This window comes from Mus musculus, chromosome 15 (genome assembly GCF_000001635.26).
Source record: "Mus musculus strain C57BL/6J chromosome 15, GRCm38.p6 C57BL/6J".
NCBI classification, from domain to species: Eukaryota; Metazoa; Chordata; class Mammalia; order Rodentia; family Muridae; genus Mus; species Mus musculus.
In genome coordinates, this window is record NC_000081.6 from 27,969,487 (window position 1) to 27,996,077 (window position 26,591).

General features: G+C 45.9%; 2 protein-coding genes across 22 annotated transcripts in view; both read right to left on the reverse strand.

The window, feature by feature from the left end:
* The window catches only part of Trio (triple functional domain (PTPRF interacting)), a 295,200-nt gene that overhangs the window by 238,838 nt on the left and 29,771 nt on the right, over positions 1 to 26,591 (reverse strand). The window contains exon 1 of one of the 9 annotated variants that reach the window (XM_006520050.4): positions 25,595 to 25,894. The exons of the other annotated variants lie outside the window; for them this stretch is intronic. Coding sequence (XP_006520113.1) covers positions 25,595 to 25,748 — 154 coding nt within the window. The 5' untranslated portion in view covers positions 25,749 to 25,894. Of the gene's footprint in view, positions 1 to 25,594; positions 25,895 to 26,591 lie in introns of those variants that run through there. 9 annotated transcript variants of the gene reach the window in all.
* Gm29975 (predicted gene, 29975) lies at positions 524 to 25,596 on the reverse strand. 13 transcript variants are annotated; one of them, XM_017316826.2, is made up of 5 exons: positions 2,584 to 25,596; positions 2,153 to 2,348; positions 2,012 to 2,094; positions 1,876 to 1,919; positions 524 to 1,830 (listed from the first exon to the last, which is right to left on the reverse strand). In XM_017316826.2, the coding sequence occupies exons 1-5, from the start codon at positions 3,355 to 3,357 to the stop codon at positions 1,620 to 1,622; spliced, it is 1,308 nt and encodes a 435-aa protein (XP_017172315.1). In that variant the 5' UTR covers positions 3,358 to 25,596; the 3' UTR covers positions 524 to 1,619. The 13 variants fall into 13 exon arrangements, with proteins under 13 accessions (XP_017172315.1, XP_017172314.1, XP_006520275.1 ...); XM_017316825.2 differs by having other exon boundaries at positions 524 to 2,094; positions 2,584 to 3,226; positions 3,278 to 25,596; XM_006520212.4 differs by having other exon boundaries at positions 524 to 2,094; positions 2,153 to 2,209; positions 2,267 to 2,348.

The window sequence follows — 26,591 nt, forward strand, 5'->3', positions numbered from 1 at the left end:
TGTAGTGAGTGAATGAGTGTGTGTGTGTGTGTGTGTGTGTAGTGAGTGAATGAGTGAGTGTGTGTGTAGTGAGTGAATTAGTGAGTGTGTGTGTGTGTGTGTGTGTGTGTGGTGAGTGAATGAGTGTGTGTGTGTAGTGAGTGAGTGTGTGTGTGTGTAGTGAGTGAATGAGTGAGTGTGTGTGTGTGTAGTGAGTGTGTGTGTGTGTGTGTGTGTGTGTGTGTATGTGTGTGTGTACAGCCACGGAGTGGAAACCTGCAGAGCCTGGATGGAGCTCTGCAAGGGTCAGCAGAAACTCAGGAAGGCAGGGCAGGGTGTAAGTTCTGAAAGAACCACCAGCCCAGGCACCAATGTGTAAATGAGAGGGCAGGGGTCTGCCTACTTGTCACACACCTGCCTCTTGGGACTGTGAATAAACAGAAGCAGTTGCTACCCAACTCTGTCCTAACTGGGCACTGTACATAGCATGAACAATACCCTGTTACCACTATTTTACCTTTATTTCTTTATATTTCACTGAGAATTTTTCCTTCAAGATTCCAATTCTATCACAATTATTTAAAAAAGGACAGGAAAGGAACTTAAATTTTCACACATAATAGAACATAACAGAGTACATGAACAGCAAGGTATGCCTCAGCAGATGCTTGTTCCAATATTTTGCACATATGGGTATCCACGATGACGCAGTTCACTGTTTCTTGTATATTAACTCCTACACGAGCATGCTCTTTCAGATTAGTTCCTAGCGGGGGCAAGTTTAAGGCAGACCATTTCTGTCAGTGCACTTAGAGTTCATCATTCCAGAAAATGGGCTTTTCCATCAGCCATACCTACACGCACATTCAACTCTGGCCCTTTAAACGCGCTATATAAATATATTAGACATTATTGCTGAGCTTTTTAAATCAAATACTTGAGATGGTGATGCTCCTTTTTGAGACGGGGAAAGTCCATCTGCCTCTTTCCTTTAAGGAAGTTACTTTATCGTTATAGATTAATATCTGCTAGCTAGAATCTACAGTTATCATTGTAAAAAAAGAAAAGAAAAAAATCAAAAGGTTAATCAGACTTGGGCAGTGGCGATGGTGGCTGCGGCAGCTATGACGGTGGTTGTTATTATCATTGTGGTAGCTATGAGGTACCTTCAAAACCTCTGCCTATTCCTTCAGTGTCATGGCTACAAGTGGCCATTTGAAAGCTCAAGCAATTCCCAAAAACATAAAGAGAGATCCCAGGCCTCAGGCTCCCCAGGGCAGTGGTGAAGTGAAGTCACCGAAAGGAGGAAAGGGGCTCAGGAAGGGAACGCAAAGGGCCAAATGCAATGGGACTCCTTGCCAAGTGCATCACTTTTAAATAAAAAAATTGTTAGTTTTTTTTTTTTTTAATAAAATGTCAAACACAGAGAAGTTGTAGCAGTGCTTAACCAAGAGCTTCAGCCCCCCACCCCCACCCCCGACAAGCATAAATGGTGCTGGGCTAGAACTTTCCACACTACTGAAGAAAAAGGTAACCAACATCACCCAGCTACAAAATCTGTAACCTGCACCAGTGACCTGCACCTACAACAGTGACCTGCACCTGCACCAGTGACCTGCACCTACAACAGTGACCTGCACCTACAACAGTGACCTGCAACCTGCACCAGTGGCCTGCACCTGCAACAGTGACCTGAACCTGCACCAGTGACCTGCACCTACAACAGTGACCTGCAACCTGCACCTACAACAGTGACCTGCACCTGCACCAGTGGCCTGCACCTGCAACAATGACCTGCACCTACAACAGTGACCTGCACCTGCACCAGTGGCCTGCACCTGTAACAGTGACCTGAACCTGCACCAGTGACCTGCACCTGCAACAGTGACCTGCAACCTGCACCTACAACAGTGACCTGCACCTGCACCAGTGGCCTGCACCTGCAATGACCTGCACCTGCACCAGTGGCCTGCACCTGAACCAGTGACCTGCACCTACAACAGTGACCTGAACCTGCAACAGTGGCCTGAACCTGCACCAGTGACCTGAACTTGCACCAGTGACCTGCACCTACAACAGTGACCTGCAACCTGCACCTACAACAGTGACCTGCACCTGCACCAGTGGCCTGCACCTGCAACAGTGACCTGCACCTACAACAGTGACCTGCAACCTGCACCAGTGGCCTGCACCTGCAACAGTGACCTGAACCTGCACCTGCAACAGTGACCTGCACCTACAACAGTGACCTGCACCTGCACCAGTGGCCTGCACCTGTAACAGTGACCTGCACCTACAACAGTGACCTGCACCTGCACCAGTGGCCTGCACCTGCACCAGTGACCTGCACCTACAACAGTGACCTGAACCTGCACCAGTGGCCTGCACCTGCAACAGTGACCTGAACCTGCACCAGTGGCCTGAACCTGCACCAGTGGCCTGCACCTGTAACAGTGACCTGCACCTACAACAGTGACCTGCACCTGCACCAGTGGCCTGCACCTGCACCAGTGGCCTGCACCTGCAACAGTGACCTGAACCTGCACCAGTGACCTGCACCTGCACCAGTGACCTGCAACCTGCACCTACAACAGTGACCTGCACCTGCACCAGTGGCCTGCACCTGCAACAGTGACCTGCAACCTGCACCAGTGACCTGCACCTGCAATGACCTGCACCTGCACCAGTGGCCTGCACCTGAACCAGTGACCTGCACCTACAACAGTGACCTGAACCTGCACCAGTGACCTGCACCTGCAACAGTGGCCTGTACCTGCACCAGTGGCCTGCACCTGCAACAGTGACCTGAACCTGCACCAGTGGCCTGCACCTGCACCAGTGGCCTGCACCTGCAACAGTGACCTGCAACCTGCACCAGTGACCTGCACCTGCAATGACCTGCACCTGCACCAGTGGCCTGCACCTGAACCAGTGACCTGCACCTACAACAGTGACCTGCACCTGCACCAGTGACCTGCACCTACAACAGTGACCTGCACCTACAACAGTGACCTGCACCTGAACCAGTGACCTGAACCTACAACAGTGGCCTGAACCTGCACCAGTGACCTGAACTTGCACCAGTGACCTGCACCTACAACAGTGACCTGAACCTGCACCAGTGGCCTGCACCTGCACCAGTGACCTGCACCAGTGACCTGCACCTGCACCAGTGGCCTGAACCTGCACCAGTGACCTGCACCTGCACCAGTGACCTGCACCTGCACCAGTGGCCTGCACCAGTGACCTGCACCTGCACCAGTGACCTGCACCTGCACCAGTGGCCTGCACCAGTGACTGGCAACAGTGACCTGCCTCCAGAATACACCGATACAACCATGGTACACATGTTACAGGTATGACCATCTGCCTTTTCATTGGATTTGAGGTCCACTCTCTGAGACAGAACCCATACCTGGCACTGCTAGAGTAGCTAAGAACAGGAGACTACACAGGTCATAGGTCTAGAGGAAAAGCCACTACTATTATTCTGCTAAGGCACTGCTTCTCAACCTTCCTAAGGCTGCCACCCTTAATACAGTTCTTCATGCTGTGATGACCCCCAACCGTAAAATTATTTCATTGCTACTTCATAACTGCAATTTTGCTACTATTACAAACTGTAATGTAAATATCTGATATGCAGGATATCTGATATCGGACACCTGTAAAGGAGTCATTCAGTCCCCACAAAGAGATTACAACCCATAGGTTGAGAAGTGCTGTGCTAAAGGGCCACAGTAATAAAAAGATGACTACCGACATTCTGCTATATTCAGATTGTCACTTCATCCAACCCTCATCAGAGCAGTGGATGGGAATGAACTCACGCAAAGACCCACAGTGAGTGGACAATGTGCAGAGTGGGAGACTTTAGAGCATTCAGTCCTCCTGGTATGTGTTCATCAAACTCCAGAACAGCAGGACGGATGCACATATGAACTCACAGGGACTGTGGCATCACACACAAGACATGCACTGGTTTATGACACATGGAGTCCCAGCTCTGAGAGCAGGAAGGGACCAGGGTCCCCCCTAACCAAGATGCAATTGAGATCTGCTAGCAAAGGGAAATTCAGTTTCTTCTTTTTTCCCCCCCAGTGTAGTCTCTTTGTTTTATATATATATATATATATATATGTACACACACACACACACACACACACACACACACACATAGCCATATCCCAGGGCAATAGCATGCCCAGCAGGAGTACCTGGCTAACACAGAATAGGCTTCCTGGGCTTTCTGTCTGTCTGTCTGTCTGTTTGGCCTGAGGGGTCGAGTGGAGCAAGGACTTACTGTTTTGTTTGGCATATATATATACATACATACATACATACATATATATATATATACATACATACATACATATATACACACACACATACATATTGCTGTGTTATTGGTCAATAGTTTGCCAATTTCGATGGTCATTTTGTATTCTTGAGTTTTGGAAGCTGAGGAAGAAAAGACATAAAAGCAAAGTTGGGGACATCATGAGATAGAAGGTTTTGAGAACAGTTGGGGGTGGGAGAAACATAATTAAATATAGTGTATGAAATTTAATATATTACATTTCAAAAAAAGTCTCTCACTTTATTTTCTAGTCTCTGAACTCAAACTCCCATAATTAAATATACTAGACAAAGAAAGGCTGTATATCCTATGTGTACTATGTAGTTTCATTTCTGCATCTCTATGAATTTAAGTAAGAAGTCTTAGGCTTTTCAAAGAAACAAAGCTATTGAAAGTGAAAATGCCTTTAAATTCTTTTTCCATTTTAACATTAAATGCTGATTAAATCCTTTGCGCCTTTCTCATCCCTTCCTCCAGCCCTTCCCAAACAGCAGCTAAAGACTGTCTTTGTATGACGAGCTCATTTTAATTGAACTTAGAAGTATCAGCCAAAAGGAAGACTGAGCGCACTGAGTGTTGTAACACTCTAATAACCACTATAACCGATAAAAAATAAGCATTGTTTGTCATTCGTGCTGAAAAAAACTTTAACCAGCTCTGTTTTCTTTCATGATTTTCTCCAAGCACAAAACAAGGAAAACAGTTTCTAAGGGGCTTGAAAGGGAAAACTAAAGAAAACGGACTGCAAAATAGTCCTCTTACTTAGAACAGTGTAAATGCCTGAACACCATGGTCATACAACTCACACAGGCCATCGAAAAGCTGGCACAAATGGGAAGGGTTTTCACAGGGGAAAGTTGGATGTCCCAGGCTGACTGCTTCACTCAACAATCACTTCAGTAGTCTCAGGCAAGTCTCAACCTCCCAACATTCATAAGCCATAAAGCTTTGCTTTCAGCAGACAGTGTGCAGTGGTTAGAACGTGAGGACACAACCACATGGTTTCATTTCCTCTCCTGAAAGCGGGTAATGCACTTCATAGAACCAGACGAGACAGCAAGCGGCAGAGGCATTTGTAAACTGCCATCCTTCCAACACGGTTGATTGTTAATGTAAGTATGCTCACCCACATTAGGTGAGCTGTTAGGCTTCAGTAAACTTACGGTTGTGTAACCAACACTGCCACCCAGATCTTGAATGCCCGTGTTCAGAGAAAAACGTTATAGACAAATTAGATCCTGTGGCGTTTAAGCAGGAATGATTCACAAATCATCAAAGATTCAGACAGCTCTACTCCCTAACTATGAAGAGGTGGTATTTGTAGATCAGAGAGTACAGATGAGAGAGTGTCTGATTTGAATTGAGTCTGACCAGCACTGAACGGCTGACGGTTGCTGTGACTGGATGAAACCCCACTCCTTGTTCCAAGTCTACTCAATTAGGCTCACTATATAAGAAGGCCTGTAGGGAGGTGTCCTCATCTAAGAAGACCAGAGAGGAGGTGTCCTCAGATCAAAGCTGTTTGAACATGCACCACTCCCAATGTCTCCTGTTGTGACTTTATAATCAAACCCCTCTTCCATTCCTAGCCCAAAGTTACCAAAAAACTGCTCGTCTCCCCAGTTTTGTCTGCCACATACATAGGACCATACAATACACAGACCCCAGGCATGATGCTATGGTTTGCAAGGAAGACTGGTATGCATCTACAGTGTCTTCCTTATTGCTGAATATTCTTTAATGCTATCAGTCCAATATACCACATTTTGCTTCTTCCTTTCATCTGACAGCCATTTTTCATCTGACAGCCATTTTGATGATCCCTGTTCTGGCTATGGGGATCTTTGCTGGAGCATGTCTGTTCTCCCATCAAAGCAGATCGAGCAGAGGAACTGCTGCTTGTGTGTGAACTATTTTCCAAAGGGACCACAATTCCATGTTTTCACCATTAGTTACTTTCTCACAGACAGTCCTTTCTCCACATCCTCAGTCAACACTTGACACTGGCATGATGTTCTATATCCATTCTTTGAATTCCAAAAGAAGCACAACAACAGGATGCTTGAACCTAGGACTACAGAGGCCTTGGAGAGACTCACAGGAATGAACTTACAAAGCTAAGAGAAATCTGTAGACTCTGACTACAGGTTTAATTCATAGAATGTCACTGAGATTTAAAGCCAAAATATGAACCAATTAAGCTATACATTAGTTGTGCAGCCATTTGAAGGAGGTATGGGCTTAAGACAGAATGTTCACAAGGTTAAACAACAGGTCTAAGGGGAGGTGAAATTCTTGAGAGAAGCTCTTTATGACAGGAAGTAAACAAAGCAGCTTCAGGAAGTCCCTGAAATGGACCAGATTCACTAGATACCTCCCTCCCCAAGAGTATATAAATAGTAAAGTCAATTGGCGAATGAGCCAAGCTGGAAAGAAGACTCCATAACAAGGCAAGCTGCGTGGAAGAAGGTGAAACCAAGCAACCTACAGGGGATCAGCAGCAAACTCCATAAAAGAAAGACCATCCAAGTTACCTGGAAGAGGCTCTGGCCAACAGAGCCACCTGGAAAGGACATTCTCCAACCTGAGCTGCCTGCACACTGTGCTATGTGCTCTAGCTTTGGTGGGCTATTGTCACCTATGCTGTGGTTGGCTTTGGTGGTGCAGCTGTCTGAGTCACTGTTTTTCCTGTAAGTAACCCCTCACCTATATTCCTGTAAGTAACTCTAGTAAAACTTGATGATACACTAAGTCATACTTTGATGGTATTTGTACTTTGGACTGTCTTTAGTTCCTTATCTAGGGTCAGTAGAAGTGTGTGTGTTCTGTCTTCCCAAGAAAAGTCTGTCACACCAAAATTTTTGGTTTAGTGAGGTTTTTTTCTTTTCTTTTCTTTTTTTTCTTTTTATAAAGATAACTTCTAAAATACTAACACATGCTGTGTTTTTAACAATATGGTATGAAAAATAATAAAAATACCTAAGAAATTTCATGGAGGGTACTGTATAGTTTTTCATTTCTCAGAGGTCCCTCTTTGCACTCTTCCTTTTTTTTTTTTTTTTTTTTTTTTGAGAGACAGAGTCTCACTATGTAACTCTGGCACTCCTCAAATTCACAGATCCACATGTGTGTCTGCACCCGGAGGGCTGAGGGGCCCCCAGTGCTTTCAAGGGTTTATGCTCTGCCTTCAGCCAGTGTCCACCACAGACAGGAGAGCAATCTCCACTCTGAACAAGTGCAGTGAAGACACAGTGGCTTCCTGCAGCTGCTGAGAGGCAGTTGGCTGGGTCAGGGTTTCTGAATCAAACAGTGGGCTGCTTCACCACGCAGATGAATTCTCAATTCCTGTTCCTGTCTATCATGTATTCTATCGTCCAGAGAACCTCCAGTCCAACAAAGGCAGCCAAGGACAGTGTGGGGAGACACTCTGTCACTCTGTAAACACCCCCAGCACTCAGGCTAAAGACACACTTCCTGCAGCTGCAAATGACACAGGGTGGCCCTTTGGATTTTCCTGACGACAATACCTTTGCACCTCTGTCGTTCTCTGTATATTTCCCTTTGCTCTACCAACATCCACATCCAACTTTATCCCAGCCAAGGTAAATACAGGAAAAAGGAGCTTAAGAGTGAGGATCAGAATGAGGGGGAACACAGACCTCAGATCTCAAACCTGACAAACCCCAACAAATCATTTCTAACACAACGGACACGTCAGTGGGGACAGAATAACCCAGTATGCGCTCTTAGGATCTCTGCTGTACTGCACGGAAGTGGAGAGGTGCAGTCCCTTGGGGTTGGTGGCTCTACACTGAATCAGAGCACCCAGTTACTTTGTAGTCACTATCCTGCTTTTGTCCTTGAAAGTCTGGGTGGCATGTCGCTAGGGACAACACGGAGCACCTGACAACATAGTACCCACAACCATCTTTCAGGGATGGCCTCTCTTTATTGAAGCCACTCTAGCATTGGTGTTTTAATTACTGGATTAAATGGTGAGATCTCACTGTACCTGAGCAAGAGCTCCCAGGCCATGCACTGCTTTGCACTGGCCATCAAGGCGAATCTGCTCACAGTAACTGAGCACATCGCTAAGCTGCCAGGCATCACAAAGACCCAAGCAACTGGCCTCGGAGAACCTGCCTTCCAAACCCACTCTGCAGAGTGAAGACAAACGAGCTGGTGTTTGCAAGGAGAAATGTGGTGGTCACACAATCACAGATGATACCTTCTTGGTTTTAAGCAAGACAAGCAGTTCTAAACAAGCATCTTCCAAGAAGAAAAACCCGGGCTGGCCTTCAGTCCATCACTATGGATAAGACCGGGCACGCTTACCAAGTTACACAGCTGTCTAAGATACCCATCAGAGGTCTGGAAAAGGGCTATTGATTTCTATACATGTACTGCTGGTCTTACTCTCTTACTTTAAGTTCCAGATAAGTTCTGAGGTCTCATGTAATAGTAAGACAGGAAAAAGGGGAAGTCTCCCTGTAGTGGTCCGAATGGGAATGTCCCTGTAGACCTAAGTGTTTGTTCCCAGTTGGTAGGACTGCTTAGGAAGGATCGGAAGATGTGGCCTTGTGGGAGGAGATGTCCCTGGGAGTGGGATCTGAGGTTTCATAGGCCACGCCAGGCCTGGTCTCTCCCTCATCCCTTAGCACCTCTGGTTAAGCTCTCAGCCACCGCTCCAGTTCCACATCTCCCTGCTTGTCACTGTGCTTCCGTCATGATGGTCATGGAACCCGTCTTCTGAAAATGTAAGCAAGCCCAATTCATTGCTTTCTTGTATAGTGGCCTCAGTCATGGTGTCTCTGCACAGTAGTAGGGAAGTAACTAAGCCACTCACCCCCTACCATCACGGGGTTGATGGGCTCACTTTCCCCCATGAATCCTGGATGCCACTGTTTCTCCAGCAGACACCAGCCCACACTTCCCAGCTCACTGAGGAGAAAGACCAACCAAGGCTCAGGCAAAGGCAGCTCCCGGTCAGGCAGGCGACTGCCCCAGGAGGCCCCTTCTGCAGAGGACAGGGATGTGCCCCTCCGAGGCGTAGTCACTGAAGCCCACAAGGACTCACTTTACAGACAGCTGTTTTTTGGGGGTTTTGTTTCGTTTTGTTTTTTTTAAAGATCATTTCTAGAACTTACTACTCTTAATTCTAAAACTATATAAAGGAAATTTAATAAAGCTTACAGGTACACTAAAAAGCTCATCTCAATGTTTATTCCATTAGGTATAAATCCAGAGAAACAATCGTCTTTGTGTGTGGTTGCAATGACTATAGTGAGAACTGGGCATGTGCCGGGCATCTCAACAGTGCTAGGGAGAGAACATGAAAGCATCTTTGGTTTTGTTTTCCTCTTGCCTTTCACAAACCTGCAAAATGAAGATTCTAGCCTCCTTACCAGTGACCTTCCAAGAAACTGGAGGAGGCCACACTTATGCCAATATACCTTAGAGGAAAACACTGCCAGGATGAAGACTCTGGAATCTCTCTCCAGAGCCTATCACAGCCTGTGGCACAGGCTCTGCAAACCTTTCCTTCCATGAACTATTATTCTTTAAGACTATGTTAGAATTTGAGAAATAAGTGATCCCATGTCAACAGAGGAGAGCACAAGAATCAAGTGTTTCCAGCCATTAACAAGAAGGTAAGAGTGCGTGGTTCATGCATTCAATCCAGGCCCAGGGAAGGCAAGGCAGGAGGACTGCTGGGAGTCGGGAACTGGCCTGGGCTAGTCAGTTCCAAGACAACCTGGACTATAAAGTAAGAATCCGTGTTTAAAAACAAACACCAAAAACTGTTAGGCTTGTGTGAGGGTCTGAATGAGAAATGTCCCCCATAGTCTCATCTCCAGAGAGCACACGCAGAATATGGACACCAGGACCCCAAGACACAGCTGTGTGTCAGTCGTGCATTCCACGGGTCCCCATTCTAGCTGCATTCTCTCCAATAAGTCTGTCTGATCTCATTCTAACAGACCTGATCTAGCCTGTAGTGTCCCCTCCTCCCTCCCCTACCCCACCTCTTGTTCTTGTTGGCACAGTGACAGTACTGCTAGAAGGTAACCCTTAGGGAATGGTCTGGGGCAATGTGAAGCACACCTCATGATGTGAACTGGAAATCCCAGGCACAAGGGCAGCAGAGCTTTAGCAAATTCACTTTGGGCGAAGAAGCAAGAAGGAGCAAAAAGCAAATGAGCAATGGCCACCAGGACACAAAATGCCAACGGCCCAACAAGGTTCTCCAGTCTCATCTGACTAAGCTCCCAGGGACGTCTCTGCAAGTGAAAATGGTCCTCAACAGGCGTGTCTTAGCTACTGAGGAGGGAGCTGTTGCTACTGTTTGAAAGCTGTTCATCCTTGGAATTTTCAAACAATAAGCTTGTTAAATCATTCAAAAAAGAATAATATTTTCTTTGAAGAAAGATAGCTTAAGGCCTTTTAAAAGAGATGTCAGTCAGGAGATTACTTAGCAACTCTTTCTTAATAATTTTAAACCTAATTTCCCCCAAAAGCAAAGGCAAATTCTTTCATTATAAATAGCTCTCCACTGCCTTTTGTGGGACGTGGACACGAAACACTTGATCTGAGATGCCTTTCAAGATAAGGTGACTGGGGATGAGCTGTAACAACTACGACTCAAGCGGACGTTAGTCTCATCAGAAGGACTAAAGACCGGCTATGCCGAGCAGATCTTTCCGGAGGCTTCCTGGCATTAGTGCCAAGATGAAGGGTAAGATGCCCTGCAAGTGAAGAATGATCAAGTTACAAGTACAGGTGGCCCTTGGGAGGGAGTTCAGCCAGGAGTGCACAGTGGGCTGGACTGAAGGTCATGACGGAGCTAAGGTTTACAGAGTCCAGTCGCGGTGCAATGCAAAGGTCCTCACGCCATGTCCAACACTAGGATCAGAGTCGCCCTCGCAGTGCACCCAGCACAGCAACTTCAAAGTTGCTTCAAAGATTATCTGAAATCTCTGTCCTTCGATCTCTAAAATCACCAAGTTTTAAAAATTCCAGTGCTGCAATTAGCACAACTAAGTGCTAGGCCAAGAGAGAAAGATACTGCACGGGAAAGGAAATGAGTCCAATGTGCTAGGCTTTAAAAGACCATGTTTGGGGGCTGGGGAGATAGCTTAGTGGTTAGGAACACTGGGTGTTCTTCCAAAGGACCCAGGTTCAATTCCCAGCATGCACGTGGCAGCTCACCGCTGTCAGTAATTCTAGTTCCGGTGGATCTGACACCCTCACGCAGACAATACAGGCAGGCAAAACACCAATATGCACACATTTTTTGAAAATCATGTTAGAAGGAAGAAAACAGACTGTTTTAAGTAAGCTACATATAAACATTCATATCTGCAGAAAGAACTCTAAAAGTGTATGTTCAAAATTACAAGATCATCAAAGGGTGTCTTTTCTTACTTTGTCTAAACCCCCATGAAATGTGCTGAAAAACAATTCTCCATAGCCCTTGTGTCTGCACATCCTCCAGGCAGAGACACTATCTGTTTAGGTTGTCATTACTGAGTTACTAGTGAGTACGCATAGAGGCAGTGTCTCTCTCCAGATCACAGGGCTTGCTCACAGCCTTAGAACACAGGCTCCCTTCAAAAATAAAAGCCAGCAGGCATGAAAAACATGACTAAGTGCAGGATCCCTTATTACAGCACAACCCATGCAAATGTCAACCGGGCTTCCATTCTGTCAGGTGGGAATTGGGGCTTAGAGAATTATGGGGAATGTTACCATAACTACTGCTACTCCCATGAGTAGTAAAGTCCTCTAACTCGGGAGTCTCACACCTGATTGCCAGCAAATCCAAGCACACTGTTGTTACAGGAGGGAGGAGAAAGGAAGAAAAAGTTCAAAATGATCACAGTCCTTGACAAATATATGTTCCTGTTGCCATCTAAGATATTTATCACTGGCTAGAGACTGCTTCGCAGCATGCACCAAAAGCCTGACTACTACTATAACTGCTTAAAAATGACTGCACGTTCTCTTTAAAGACAAGGGAGAAAAGAAAAAGGAAGGCAAACCAAGAGGACTCTTATTGCTACAAGACAGCCTGATCCAGGCAGTGGATAGTCAAATTTTCCCTGAGGGCCTGCTCTGAGCAGACTGCTGTACTAAAAGCTGAGGGTAGAGACGAAATCAGGACAGACAGGAAGCACCTGGATATACACCATAATTACCCGGCAAATGCAACGAGCCAGCACCAGGTGCTCTGGGAGCAGAAGAAGGATCCAAAACAAGTGGGAGACAAGGAAGGCTCCCCTGGCTTTCTACATACGTTAGCTAGCCACATGCAACACAACTTCATCCCGCCTTCATGAAGAGAAGTCTTCAAGTTCCAGCAATCAGCACAAACTTGCTGGATCTCCATTCAGCCGATATCACAAGTCTCACAATCACAGGCCACAGTGAAGTTACACAATGGACACTAGGCATTGTGTAAACTATGACCTAACAGGAAAACAGTTCTGTCACCTGAAACTACGGCCAAGGAGCCTTCACGACTTTGGGAAATAAAGCCTTGCAGTATGTACTAATCATGAGCAGATGCTACGTCAAGCCTCAGGCTCCTTGACAGTTCATGTAAAACTCCGACACTGGAAGACAGCTAACAAACAAACAAACAAACAAACAAACATAGACGGTAGGTTTTCCAAGAACTCTGGACTCACAGCCAAAGCATGAGGCTCATGCACTCTGTGACTTTGGGAAACTCACCTAACCTCCCAGACAGCAGTCAAGTGGGGTCAGACCCTGTGTGAGTGCACACACTAATTCTGTCAAGTCATTAGACTTGCAATTAATTCTCATGTAAGTGTCCTGAAAAACATGAATGTCCCCAACTGACAGGTACAAAAACATGTGGTCTCCTGTGTGACTTAGACGCACTTGATTCCCAATCACAGCACATCTTCACTAAGATATCAGGTAGTATCTTTCCCTGGACATCAGAAACATATATTATCGATGGCCAATATTAAAATGAAGGGGAAAAAAATCCTAGTGGTATCCCAACCCAAACATATACATAACACTCACTTACTTTGGGTTTTTAAGTCTTTTTTGTTTGTTTGTTTTGTTGTTGTTGTTTGGTTTTTTGAGACAGGGTTTCTGTGTAGCCCTGGCTGGCTGTCCTGGAACTCACTCTGTAGACCAGGCTGGCCTCGAACTCAGAAATCTGCCTGCTTCTGCCTCCCAGGCGCTAGGATTAAAGGCGTGCGCCACCACGCCTGGCTTGCGTCTTAAATGGACACAAACAGCTACATTTGGGTAGACCTGGTGAAAGGCCACCACTGATCCTCCTGTCCCCAACTCAAACCACACAGACACAAGGGCAAAAGCTGTAAGTAGAAGACCAGAAGAGTGTTGTGCATGGACATCTGACAACTGGGCCTACTCTAGCAACTTCAGCAATATGACTATACAGAGTTGAAACTGTAAACAAGGGCCTCCGGGCCTATTCTGCAGGAACTCAACAAGAAGCTGTTTATCTCAGAGTGCAAAGTAACAAAAGTAGAGCAATGAAGGGATTTTTAAAAAGCATCTGGCCAACACCATGAGAACAACTATGGAAGACAAGACTCATCGATGGGTATAAAATTAAAGGCGCAATGCCTGAAAAGTAAGACACCTGTACATTCCCCCCCCCAAAAAAATCCCCATAGGAAATCATAAAGAGGAAAATTAAATTTTCCCAGTGGTAGCTGCCACTTAACTACTTGACCAAAGTCATCAGTCTTGGTGTCTGAGAAAAAGATTTACATAACATAAAATAAAAGTATACAAAAATTAGAGACGTGACTAATATAAAAACTGATAATAAGGATGTTAACAACTCTGGTAAAATAGCAACATTTGGAAAATCTAGGTAAAGGTATATAAGATTTTTATTTCGTTTGGTTTGGTAAAAATTTTGCCATGTTTTTGCAAGTCTAACGTTATCTCAAAATAAAAGTTAAAAATGCTTATTTTGTATGAGCATACATATATGTACATAGGTTAGAAAACTTTCTGTAATGACACATCTAAATCATTGTAAGACTATACAGGTTGAATCCAGAAATACTTGGGGCCAGAATGTGTCAATAATTCTATTTTTTCAGGCTTTGGGACATTTACACATCCATGATGAGATGTCTTAGGAGTGAGCATCAGGTCAGAAGGTGAAGGTAATCTTTTATCATACCCTTGCACTTTAGTTTCGACTGTGAGCTGTCACATGACATCAGATGTGCCCGGTGCCCTGTCCCGGCACTATTAGGTTAGCACTCAGAAGCCTTCACATTCAAGATTCTTGGATTAGGACGTCTGCACACAATTCCTGCTGAGTGTGTCCCACGTCACTTAGCATTGCCAACTATGCCACCTCAGTTGTACATGCTCAGACATGTGCCCATTTACTTCCGCAATATCCCTAAAAGAACATCATCTATTAAAATACTCATTTCACTCAAATAGCAAAGTTCCTAGATGGACTCCACCTAGCAATACCACCACAGCAGTCTGCACTGAGTTTAACAATGTATCATCTCTTGCTACATTGTTGCGCTCACCCTTCTTCCCCCCTCTCCACAATGAGACACCTGCATAGCAGCAAAGAAACCAGTTACTACAGTGCCCTTTACACTCCTAACCAAAGACTGTACTACCATCTGGCTTAGTACTTCCACCCACGCTCCTAATAAATAAAACCATCAACACAATGGAAACATGAGCCACCTCTCTCACACTCAGAGACCTGTGCCTATATGCAGGAATAGCATGGCTCAGGACTATGTGCCCCAAAGCATTTAAGGAACTTCTTTAAGGAGAAAGGTTCTCAGCTGTGTTAATGTTACTGGCTGGGTTTACAACACAGCAATGCTTAATATTTAAGCAAACAAATGCTAGATTCCCTGAGCCTAGAAGGCTCACTCAGGTGTAGGTCTGAGACAGTACCAAAAAAAAAAAAAAAAAAAAAAAAAAGTAACACTGGCTATAGCATAAGGAGACTCCAGTGGCGGGACCAGAGCCCCACAGTACAGACGTACTAACAGCCACTACTACATCCAGAAGGGCTTGGGGCACCAGCAGCATCAAGTGATGAATCTGGAAGCTCTAAGGCTGTGTTAAAGTGTTAATATGCAGTTTCACACAAACTGACCAGAAAAACATGTGGAAATAATGAAAAGATGTCCTTCCAACATGGCACTCTCTGAAAGCCGAGGACAGGAAGTCGATATGGTGGTTAGAGATTAACTTCTGAACTGCCCAACTGCCTGAGCATCTCTGCACACCATACACAGTGGCTCAGCTCCTGCTTTGGACCAAATGGAGATGATAGCACACAGCACTCTATTTGAAAATACTGTCTAGACATGAGGAGTCAATCAATTCCAGAATGCATAGACATGAGGAGTCAACCAATTTCAGAGTGCAGACTACTATGTTTATAAAGAGAGGTACATAATTGTAATCTCATCATACTTTATACATAAGCAGAACATTGGCCATTTATGATCAACTAGAAAAAAAACATAAATACCAGGGCTAGAGTGATTTGCAATGATGGGTGGGTGCTTGCCTACAATGCACAAGGCCCTGAGGTTGCTGCAAACAATAAGAAAACATACTCCTCAAAAGGGCAGCTAGACTTAAAAGAGTCTTATCTGGACATGTGTACCTATAGGTAAACGTCTCCTCAAGCAGAAAACAGAAGCAATGTGCACTTGTTCCTTAAACTGCTTGCTTGCCTTCTCCAGCGAGCGTCCCTTGTGTCACAACCAATGTTTATGTAGCTCTCTCCAGCACAGACATCCCGGAAAGCTGCATCCAAGTATTCAAATCAGAGGTGTGCATCACACCAAAGCTCAGAACTGCCCTCCAGAAAAGTGGCCCAGGAAGACAGTTTTCGGAAATCCTTCCCAAATATGCACCCTCACAGTGGCCGACAGGCTTTCAATGTACCTGCCCGCAGACCCCCGTTTCACCCCAGCCACCGGCAGAACGCTAGAACAATTTCTGCAGAGAACCAAAGTTCTCCAACCACAAGCTGGCGTAAGGAAGCACATGACGTATTTGGTATTTCTTCCTTGGCGATGATGAATACTTTATCTTTAGAGTAAACTGAGTCTCACAAGAAGATCACCTGTAACGTGCACATGATCAGAAAAGCCAATCAGGCTGGACTGGTGCGTGCGCCTGGAACCCTCACACTTGGGAGGTAGGTGTGAGCTGAGCTGGGTTGTACATACTAAGCTTGAGACCAGCATGGACTATTAAACAGCAAGAGTGTTTAAACACACACACACACACACACACACACACAAAGGACAGTAACAATAGTGCTGGTAGAGGTGGTGATAATGATGATAAACCAATCAATTAATACAACACTAGAGATCCCTTTTTAAAAAAAGGAAACCCAAATTTAGCCCTGAAGATAGGGGATGTCTTCGCGGAACTAAGTTCAATAACTGGACCTTGATAAAGCTGCTTTTACTGTTTTGGCTATTTGGTTATTGTGCTTCATATCAAACCTGAGGCTCCTTGCTTGAACAGAGCTATGGACTCAGCCATGGTGTGCTCCTTCCACTACGGCTGTCAACACTTGTGTCTTATTCAGGATGTCTGGTTAACTGTCTGAGCAAGCTTGGTTTACACACTTTTTTACCAATGGCCTTACAGGTAGTTCAATCTATGCTGTCCCTGCATAATAAACAACTTCAGAAATAATTTGTACAATTTACTTTAGATTTTCAAGAAGTTGCTGACAGAAGATTGCTTCTATTTAAATGAGATAACACATAAGATAATCCTTCTCTTGTCCCAGGGACATGTGACAAAATCCCCAGATATAGTATGGAACCCAAAATGGTATGGAACACTGTGCTATCCTAACAGTCAGTCTGGTACCAAGATGGCTACCGAGCAGTAACCAGCAGACACACTGTAATGTACCTAGCACAAGACACTGGAAGAAAAGCTGAGTCAACTTCTGCTGAGCACGGGCAGCAATGAGCTTCCATCACACTACCCACAAAGACGTGCAAATGAAAATAGGAATTATAGCCAGGCAGCTGGAGCTCCATGAATTCGAGGCCAGCGTGGTCTACTTAGTGAATTCCAGGACAACTGGAGCTACACGGTGAGACCCTGTGTGAAAAATAAATAAATAAAAGAAAAAAGAAAAAGAAAGGGGGATGGAAGGCAGGCAGGCAGGAGGATGGGTTCTACGTTTTCAGAGTTCCCCAGTTAAAATGTTCAGATCACCGCTGACTGTAGATGAAGGATACCAGGGACTGCAAAGAACAGCTATCTCCTGGCACAAGGAAGTGCTGTGTATCCCAAATAGAAGCACTCTCTTTTGTAGCCACCATCTGCCTCTGCTACAGATGACACGCTGCACTGTATCTGAACACCTGCCTTTTCACATTTACAAACGGTCACATCCCTGGTATGTTGGGGGCATCATTAGTGTGAGGTACAAATGAGCCACTTTGTAGGGCTAAGTCAAAAAGCTAGCTCCTGGAAACAGCAAAATCATGAGGTTCAGAACCAAAATGTGCTTGCCTGGGGTCCTTCTGTAATCTAAGAAAGCATTATCAATTGCATTCTAAGTGTTAACAATATTAAGATGCATCAACAGACTAAAAGCAGTGGTAAAAAGAATATTCATTGAATATACACCTCAGGGTCATTAAGATATTTGTGGGGACTAATTTTTATTAGTTTCTAAAAATCAATTTAAGTATTTGTGACTGTGAAATGCAGCACACTCACACATAGACACTAGCCAGATTCCATCCATTCAGTTGATGGATTTGTTGGTCAACACTCTGCCAGCACTTTTCTCTCGTGGAGGACTATAAAGAGACCAGGAGGACGGGTTACTGCAGAGGCTATAATGTTCTTCCAGCCAGTGGCCCTTCAGACGGAGAACATGCTGTGCTAGTTATTAATTATATATGTATCAATCTCAGGGGACGGGAACTGTGACCTAGCATATGAGGGAATTCTGGAAGCACGTCTGTGCATATCATCTGATTGAACTATGTAATAGGGCTACCCACTTCCTTTTAAAAGCCACGGGTGTCAAATGACCACGTGTGTGAGTCTGTCCCCAGATACTTCTCCACAGACTTCACCAGCCATTCACTTGCTCTAGAAATCTTTAAGATTTGATGAGTCCTGCTAATCTCCATTTGATGAGTCCATGCTAATTATAGCATGATCATAAGACCACAAGTCACGGCCCTGAACATCTGAGCAGGTCTTCTAATGAATAGAAAGGGGCAGAGACAGTGAGATAACGAAGTGTTTATCCTAAGGCTTCCTGCACCCACATCAGTTAGCTGACAGGAACTGATTAGCTACAAAACATCAGTGGGCATAGGTGCGTGTGTGTGAGTAAGATATGGTGGTACAAGCTCGTAATCGCAGCACGGGAGGCCTGGGGTTGCAGGGTTTCTAATGCAGGGATAAAACACCGTGACCAAACTGGGACATCACAGTCCATCACTAAGGGAAGTCAGAGCAGGAACTCAAGCAGGGAAGCGGAAGCTGACAGAGGGGTGCTGCTTACAACCTTGCTCCACGTGGCTTGCTCAGCCTGCATTCTTAGCACCACTAGCCCAGGGTGCTGACCAGCACACCGAGGCAAGAGGTCAGCGAGAGAGACCCCATGGGCCCTGTCTTAACAAGGAACAAAAGAAGCATCAGGAAGGCACGACAGAAAGAGCACGACAATGTGGGGAAGAATGGCTTCCCACTGCCAACTCCACAGCAAGCTGACTCAGACCGTTGAACCGAAACCCACTCATATTTTGTAAATGATCTCTTCTGATCATTTAACAAAGGGGTTAAAAGGTACCAAAAGTATGTTTTAAAAAATCTTTGTGTAAGTAGCTGTGCTTTTTTTTTTTGGGGGGGGGGGGTCAATATTACACAGCTAGAGTCACCTGGGAAGAGGGAAACTCAGTTGAGAACCTAGTTGCCCACTGGCCTGTGGGCCAGTCTGTGGGGTAATCTCCTTGACTGGTAATCATTGTGAGAGGGCCCAGGCCATTGTGGGCAATACCTGCCCTGGAAGTGGTCCTGGGTTGTGTGTGTGTGTGTGGTGTGTGTGTGTGTGTGTGTGTGTGTGTGTGTGTGTGTGTGTATGTGTATGTACCTGTACATATACATACATATACATAAAAGGCAGGCTGAGCAAGCCATGACGAGCAGGCCAGGAAGCAGGGCTCCTCCACAGGCTTCAACCTCAGCTTCTGCCTCCAAAAGTTCCTGCTGTGACTTCCCTTCATGACACACTGTAAGCTTTAAAATGAAATAAACCTTTTATTGGTTGTTATTGGTCAGTGTTTTGTCACAGCAACAGAAACCAATTCAGAGAGTGTTGGATTTCTATGGACACCATCTTCCTTGGCTTTCTTCGGTGTCTGAATCCGACATTACCTCTGCGGTTAGCTAGGCCCCCTGGTCGAGGCTAGGTTTGCTACCAGTTGGATAGTCTCCCAGCCAGCCTTAGCCCCGGCTGGGAACCTCAGGAGGACACACCCGTCTCAGAACAGGGTTCTCAGAGTCCTATTCCAAAATAGTAGCCTGCATCTGACCAAACTCCAAGAATTCTCTTGCCATATTATCAGTTCTCTGTATAAACTGACTTGTTAATTACAGCAGCAGCAGCTCCTTGCTGTCTAGAATCCCAGTTGAAGTGTGGGCCTATTAGAGCTGAGAGGTGAGGCTAAAAATGTCCATACGAGCACAAAAATGAGTTCAGCATGCTCATATGTGAGCTTAATGTACTCAGTGATTTGGTCATGTGTGCCATCTCAGATGAGGATAGCCTGAATTATCCCATGCACAGCTCACTGTATAAAAGAACTGCTCTTTGGTGCTCTCAGGATCAGCCCCCTACCCCCAACTTAATTCTAGATATACTGCACTTGCCTGATTTTAAACATCTCCCTTTTAGTCAGGGTGCTGGTTTTTATTGTGAATTCAATAGACACAGCATCTGAGGTGTCAAATCAGTGCTGAAGAAGCCTCAACCGTGGGGGTGCGCCAAAGCAGGTAAGCACCAAGATGCTCGCAAGACTCGGACTTCACGTGGGCTAATTTAACAGTAGACACATTTTACAACAATACTACAACATACTTGAACCTAAAAATAGAATTAAATATAATGCAGAAGTAATGAGGCTTTCTAAGCCTTGCCAAACCAGCAAATTGTGATGATCCCAAGGGAAAACCATGGCCAAACTCAGGGCCAGCATTAGAGAACTATTCGTGGAAAAAGATTTTCACTACAGTGGGCTAAAGCTCAGCTGCTAAGTGGGTATTTAACGTGCACAGCAGTGCTCGGGCCTGTCAAGGTGCTCATTTCACAGCTCTTTAACTTGAGCTACGTCGTTGGACTCTCTAGGAGAAGCAGCACACACCCCACAGACCAACATGGGATTCGTTCCCTAGAACACACATGGAGCTGGTGAGCGAGGGAAACACAACAGGACCCCATGCTGCGCCACTAGTGGAGGCAGTGGAGGCTGGCCTCTCCCTCCAGTGCTTATTTGTGGGTTAAAAATAATGGGGAGCGTGAAAAGAAGAAAATTAAGAAAGAATGTTAAGCTGGGTGGTGGCACACACCTTCAATCCCAGCACTAGGGAGGCAGAGACAGGAAGATCTCAGAGGGCCAGGATAGGCAGGGCTACACGGAGAAACCCTGTCTCAAAAAAACCCAAATAAACCAAGAGGGAGGGAGGGGAGGAGGGAGGGCATTAAAAAGCAGAAATGCTTTTCACATTATCATGGAAAATGAGAGTGGGTCTGATTTCATAAACCCAGTTTATTTACTTACACTCATGCCTGCCACTGTGAAATTTAGTGTGTTAATTTAAGCTAAGTGGTTCAACGTGAGTCGGGAACCAGGGCTCACAGCATCCCGTCCCTTAAACAAGTCTAGAGGCTACTCGGCCAAGCTCTCCATGCCTGCTTCCTTGAGTGTAACATGGGGATACGGCATGGAAATACGGCAAAGAAAGCATCATCAGGGTCAGCAGCCGCCGGATGACTGTAAAACTCCCTGAAACCACACACCACTTACAGAACCCCAACACACAGCTTGCTCTTTCTCAAAATGCTTTTTAAAAAAATGGGGGCAGGAGAGGGGGTGGTTGGCAACCTACATAATTAGAGCACTGGGAATTTTACAAAGTTTGCATCCTGTAAACAAGTGTCATGTTCCTTGTGATAGTCAAGCCTCAGCTGGCAAAACAAGAGAGTTGTAGCCGAAGGCGGACTTCAGCTCCGACCAGCAGAGGGGAATTTCGGCCAGCTCAGCCTCGGACAAATGGAACCTCCATCGGGCCACACGCACAGATCCCAGTCCGAGATGCAACAGCTTCCTGTTGTTACCTCAGCAATGCCTTCCTCCGTCCCCAAGCCTCATCTTGCCACAGTTTCTCAAGTCAGGAAGCAGCCCACTTCAACGTCTGTCTAACAAGCTAGTTACCCCTCAAAACACTTCCCTCGGCTCAATCACTAGTGTTGCCTGTTCCCCGAGAGTTCTATGCAAAACCCACTGAGAACTGACGTTTAAATGGCAAACTCCAGACGGGATGCAGCTCAGGCTGGGCTGTCCACGCTGAGGGGAGGCCACTGAGCACACTTCTGGCTGGTAAGCCAGTGACCTGCCACAGACCACACTATGAAAGAAGCCCACGACAAAGCCTGACGACACACAGAGGTAGCAGCAGTATCTCTGAGGTCCAGCCTGCAACAAAGCTTGCTTCCTGAAAGTCTTTACTCCCTTGTTAAGTGTGGGCTGGGTATAAGATTTGGAGTCTTTGTTGACAGTTCAGGAGCCATTTAGAATTAGGAGAGAGGATAGCAAGTATGGTCCAGTACTTAGCAAGTCAATTGTATCTGTAATAAAGAGAGACCAAAGCTATCACCCCTCTGAGCTCCCCATTCATCACCACGGACTGCTATGGTCCAAAAATCTTTACCTTACAATTTTCCTACGTTTACATTTCTCGGGGTTATTATGCAGTTGTGTTCAGTCTATCTTGCCTAAGTATTGCTAGACATTGATATGAAACTTCAAATAAATATGGACTTAAGCCACATGAAAACAGGGGAGGACAAAAACCACATGACAGTGCCTAACTCCTGTCACCAGGAATTAAGGACTGTCTTATCAGGAACTAAATGCAAACAAACCCAACAGCTGTCTAGGTGGGGTTGAGCCTGCCTTTCCCCACGGGTGTCCCTCTCCCTCCCCGTTTCTGGCCAGGCCACTCAAGGCATCACCAGAATGCTCCCATGGGGTACCAAGGATCCAGCCTTCCACTCAATTTCAAATTAAGTCCAAATTTAGACTGTGCTCTGTAACAAAGTGAAAAACTCTCCTGAAGCATGTTTTTATAGTTCTTTCATATCCACTGGATGACTCACAGTCATGGATCACAGAGGCCAGGTACTTTTATTTCTAAAAAAGGAATATGTTTGAGCGTTGGGGAGGCCAGTCTGGAGCTTGAAGGCCTGGTGACTGGGCAAGGAAAACATGGGCGAAGCTGGCTTCTCCAGCTCAGGCCAAGTGGTTTTAAAGTCTAAGGGCTAGTTAAAAATGTCACACTTGACTGAGGTTACGGTTTCTTTTCCAGTGGTCTCATGAATCTCTTCAACATTTAAACACTACTCAAAGGTGCTAATTAGGCTTGCCTCTTGAAACTCTCCTTTACAAGCTACTCAAAACACCCCGGCACCAAGCTGCCTAGAAAAATATTCGGAAACTATTTACTATGGCAGGACCAGGAGTCAGGTCCAACAGTTCTTCACAGACCGAGGACTTCAAAAGAGAGAAAGTCTTCTGTTGACTTTTATTAAGGACTTCAATTAAAGGTTGAGAAACTACACACACACACACACACACACACACACACAGCCTCTGATCTACTCCAGTTCCAGTCATGGGTCTGTCAATTGGTGTTCAAAGATCACCATGGACGCTGGTTACTTCACTTCACCCATGACAGAAAGCAACTCATTTGTAAGAGAGGCAATCAGATCTGAATCTAGAGCTACGCTGTCACAGAGACACTGCTTCCTGACTTCCCCGTCTGCCTTAGTCTGTCAGAATATCCCAAGTACAGTATGCCAAATATAAATGCGACGCTAGCAGAAAGCAATTTAAAGAATTACAGACAAGTCGTACATACTGTCAAATAAACAGAAGACAATTCTACTCCCTATTAAAAATCCTAGCACAGCTACAACTGTTTAATACACACTCATGTTTTAAGCAAAACAGCGTAACGATTCCGATAATAAATGCCAAGTTTAAGGCCTGGGAGGGACACAGCTCAGAAGCAGAGCATCAGTGGTGCGGCTTGTCTGGGCTTGCCTTTCCCAGGAACTTCCTCTCAGCTTCCAGTCCTGCTGCACTCTTTGCTGAGTGTGTGGCACAGGATGGGCAATATCCCCAAATGAGTCCCAGGTTTTCTGGAGGAGGCATCTCTGCAGGAGTGAGCTGGGACTGACCCACCACCACCACCACCACCAGGCCCACTGACTCCCGCACCTACTGTCACTGCTCTATGGAATAATGACACTGGCTGAGCTGGGGTTGGTCTTTAGGAGTCAATCTGCATAAACAAAGCAGGAGGATGTTCTACCATAATAGGAATATCTGTGGCAAAGAACACTCGTCTTAGCCTTTACAAAAGTCAGGAGAGCAAGGGGCAGGGGCAGGGGGTGAACAGAAAAGGGTTAACAGGGGTTAGGGGAGGCCTGAGTGTTCAGAATCCAGGGTCCCTGGAAATGATGAACGTGCCTTTCTGAGCTCTGGCAGAGTCCAGGTGTGCTTTACAGAGAGTCCAGGTGACAGCCAGCCTTAGGCCCTCCACGTCCTCTCATTCCTGCCCGGGTGTGCTGGCACCTGCTATCTGTCCATCTACCTCAGAATCCGTTCCAAAGGTTCTTTTCCTTTGTGTTAATTGCCCTTTTTTTCCTCTCAAGCACTTAAGCCAATCTTTATTTCTTTGACTCAGGATACTACGAATTTACGAATTGTAAACTACACCAGATATAAGAACAGCTTTTCACTAGAGGGTAGAGAAAGATTAACCCTCCAAAGAGTCTCTTTTGAAGGATGAAGAAAGATTTCAGGTTCTGAGCTACCTGGCATCTCAGTCACAGACAAGGGCATAAAGAGTCAGGAAAGCTCTGTGGAGTGAGTTCTACAGCTATCTGCCCCTGTGTGCTGAGCCACTGGAAGTCTTCAGTGTGAGACAACAGGGCCCAGAAGACAGAAGCTCAACACTGAACACACAACAAAAAGCCCACTAAGTGTCATCAGGTTAAGACCAGACAGTTGCCCACTTTAAACTCCAAGCCTCTCTAGCTCTCATTTAACTAGATGTTTGTCCTATTGGTGTATGTAATCTTAAATTTAAGACCTCCTGGAAGTTTTCTGCAACTACATAGAAAGAAAATAACAGTGCCCAACAGCCAATAGAGAAATGTGTATATTTTCAATTCTGAACAAGACCACAGGAGTCAATCCCAGGCCACAGGAGTCACTTGGACAATGGGGCTGGGTTGGAAGGAAAGTGGCAATGTAGGTGCCACTCATCCCTACCCCACACAGAAACTGCTCAGCGGAACAAGAATGTTCTAGGGACCTTTGTTTAGATCACAAGGGACTAAGAGACAGGCCTGCTGTCACACAGAGAAGCTCAACACCACCCGGGGTTGCCCTTCACACACTCACCTTCCAGCTTCTCTCCTGAAGCACCAAGAACCCTGCACGCATGGTACGTAATGAAAAGACACCGGAAAGAACAGAGGGTCTACAGTAAGACCTTACTTAACTCGGGAACACTGGGAAGAGACTAAGAAGGGCGCCTCCCTCTAAAAGTATACTGCATTGTATTGAGAATATGAATGGTTAGCACGGGAAACAGGACTCGGTCGCATCAGCCTGGCCCTGGGTTGTAACAGAGCTAACAGACAGCAAATCCCAGCATGCTCCGGCACGCTGGTTGGACCCTGATAATCTTCTCAGTTTAAAGCAACAACCACAAAAGCACCTGTTCAAAGCCTCAGCAGAACTGAAGGTCTAGGGTCTGATGACTGAAAAGCCATGGACTGGCACGTCTGTGCGGCCTCATACACCGCCTTGCCAGACTGTCCATCTCTGCTGAGGGCATTCAAGCGGAGCGCAGGAAGTGTCCCCTCCAACTCTCAAGCCTTACCTGCTGTTGCTAAGGTGAGTGGCGGCGGCAGCAAAGCTCTTTTCACAAAAACATTTTCAACCCCCTCCTCCCCAGGATAAATTCTGCGCGGCATTCCGTCACTGCGGGCTGGGGATTTGGTAGAGAAGGAAGCCATTGTGTAGACCCGCAGCATTCTCCGGCCAGCTGTTCACCTGACTTTGGAGCCCTAAATCCAGATCCACACCGTCCTTCATAATCCTCATGCTACACACCAGAGAACTGCAACAAGTGTGGAGGTTTTCAAGTTCAGAATCAATCTCTCTCTCTCTCTCTCTCTCTCTCTCTCTCTCTCTCTCCCCTCTCCCTCTCTCGCTCTCTCTCTGAAACCTTGCCTCTTAGATCACTTTTTTTTTTTAAAAAAAGTAAATGCTTAGTATGAAAATTAACTCAAGGTGAAACAGTAACTCTGTTAAACATTAGTGGATGGCAGGTTCCCTCAGGGTCACAGAACACCACCCACCCCTAGGGACTCTGAAAGGCGAGGAGGCATGCTGCTTGCTAGCCACTTTGTGTTTCCAAAGGCTCCTTGTCAAATGAAGGAGAGACAGCCAGGCTTCCTCCAGAAGGAGCTCACAGTTAGACCTGTTGTTATACAAAGCGGGGAGCACAAAGGCTCTCCCAGTTAGGAAGCGCTGCTGAATGCTGTTCTCTGATCTGTCTCATTCCCATGGGTATCTGGCCAGAAAGCCTTATTTTATTTTGAGGATAGAGAAATATTTAACAAGCAACTGTTTATATTGAGGGAAAGGACTTCTCGCCCGTTGGCTAAGACCACATGTAAATACTCAGGGGGATGTATTAAGTGTTCTGAATTTCTTTTGCCTACAAACTGACACCTCACCTCGCGCAAGCTGGCGAGGCAGCGGCAGGTCAGCAGGTGAGGAGGCTTAGCTTCTGCCTGATAACCTGTGCTGGATCCCCAGGCCTCTCACAGGAAGGGTCTTAAAAGTTGACCTCTGACCTCCACACTCCTGCC

Bases quoted from the DNA above. Each gene is read 5' to 3' on its own strand.
- Gm29975 (XM_006520208.4), bottom strand. From the start codon at position 3,357: ATGAAAAGGCAGATGGTCATACCTGTAACATGTGTACCATGGTTGTAT. The intron at 2,349-2,583 runs GTGCAGGTCACT...CCACTGGTGCAG, and splicing joins GGTGCAGGCCACTGGTGCAG to GTTCAGGTCACTGTTGTAGG. The intron at 2,095-2,152 runs GTTGCAGGTCAC...CCACTGGTGCAG, and splicing joins GGTGCAGGCCACTGGTGCAG to GTGCAGGTCACTGTTGTAGG.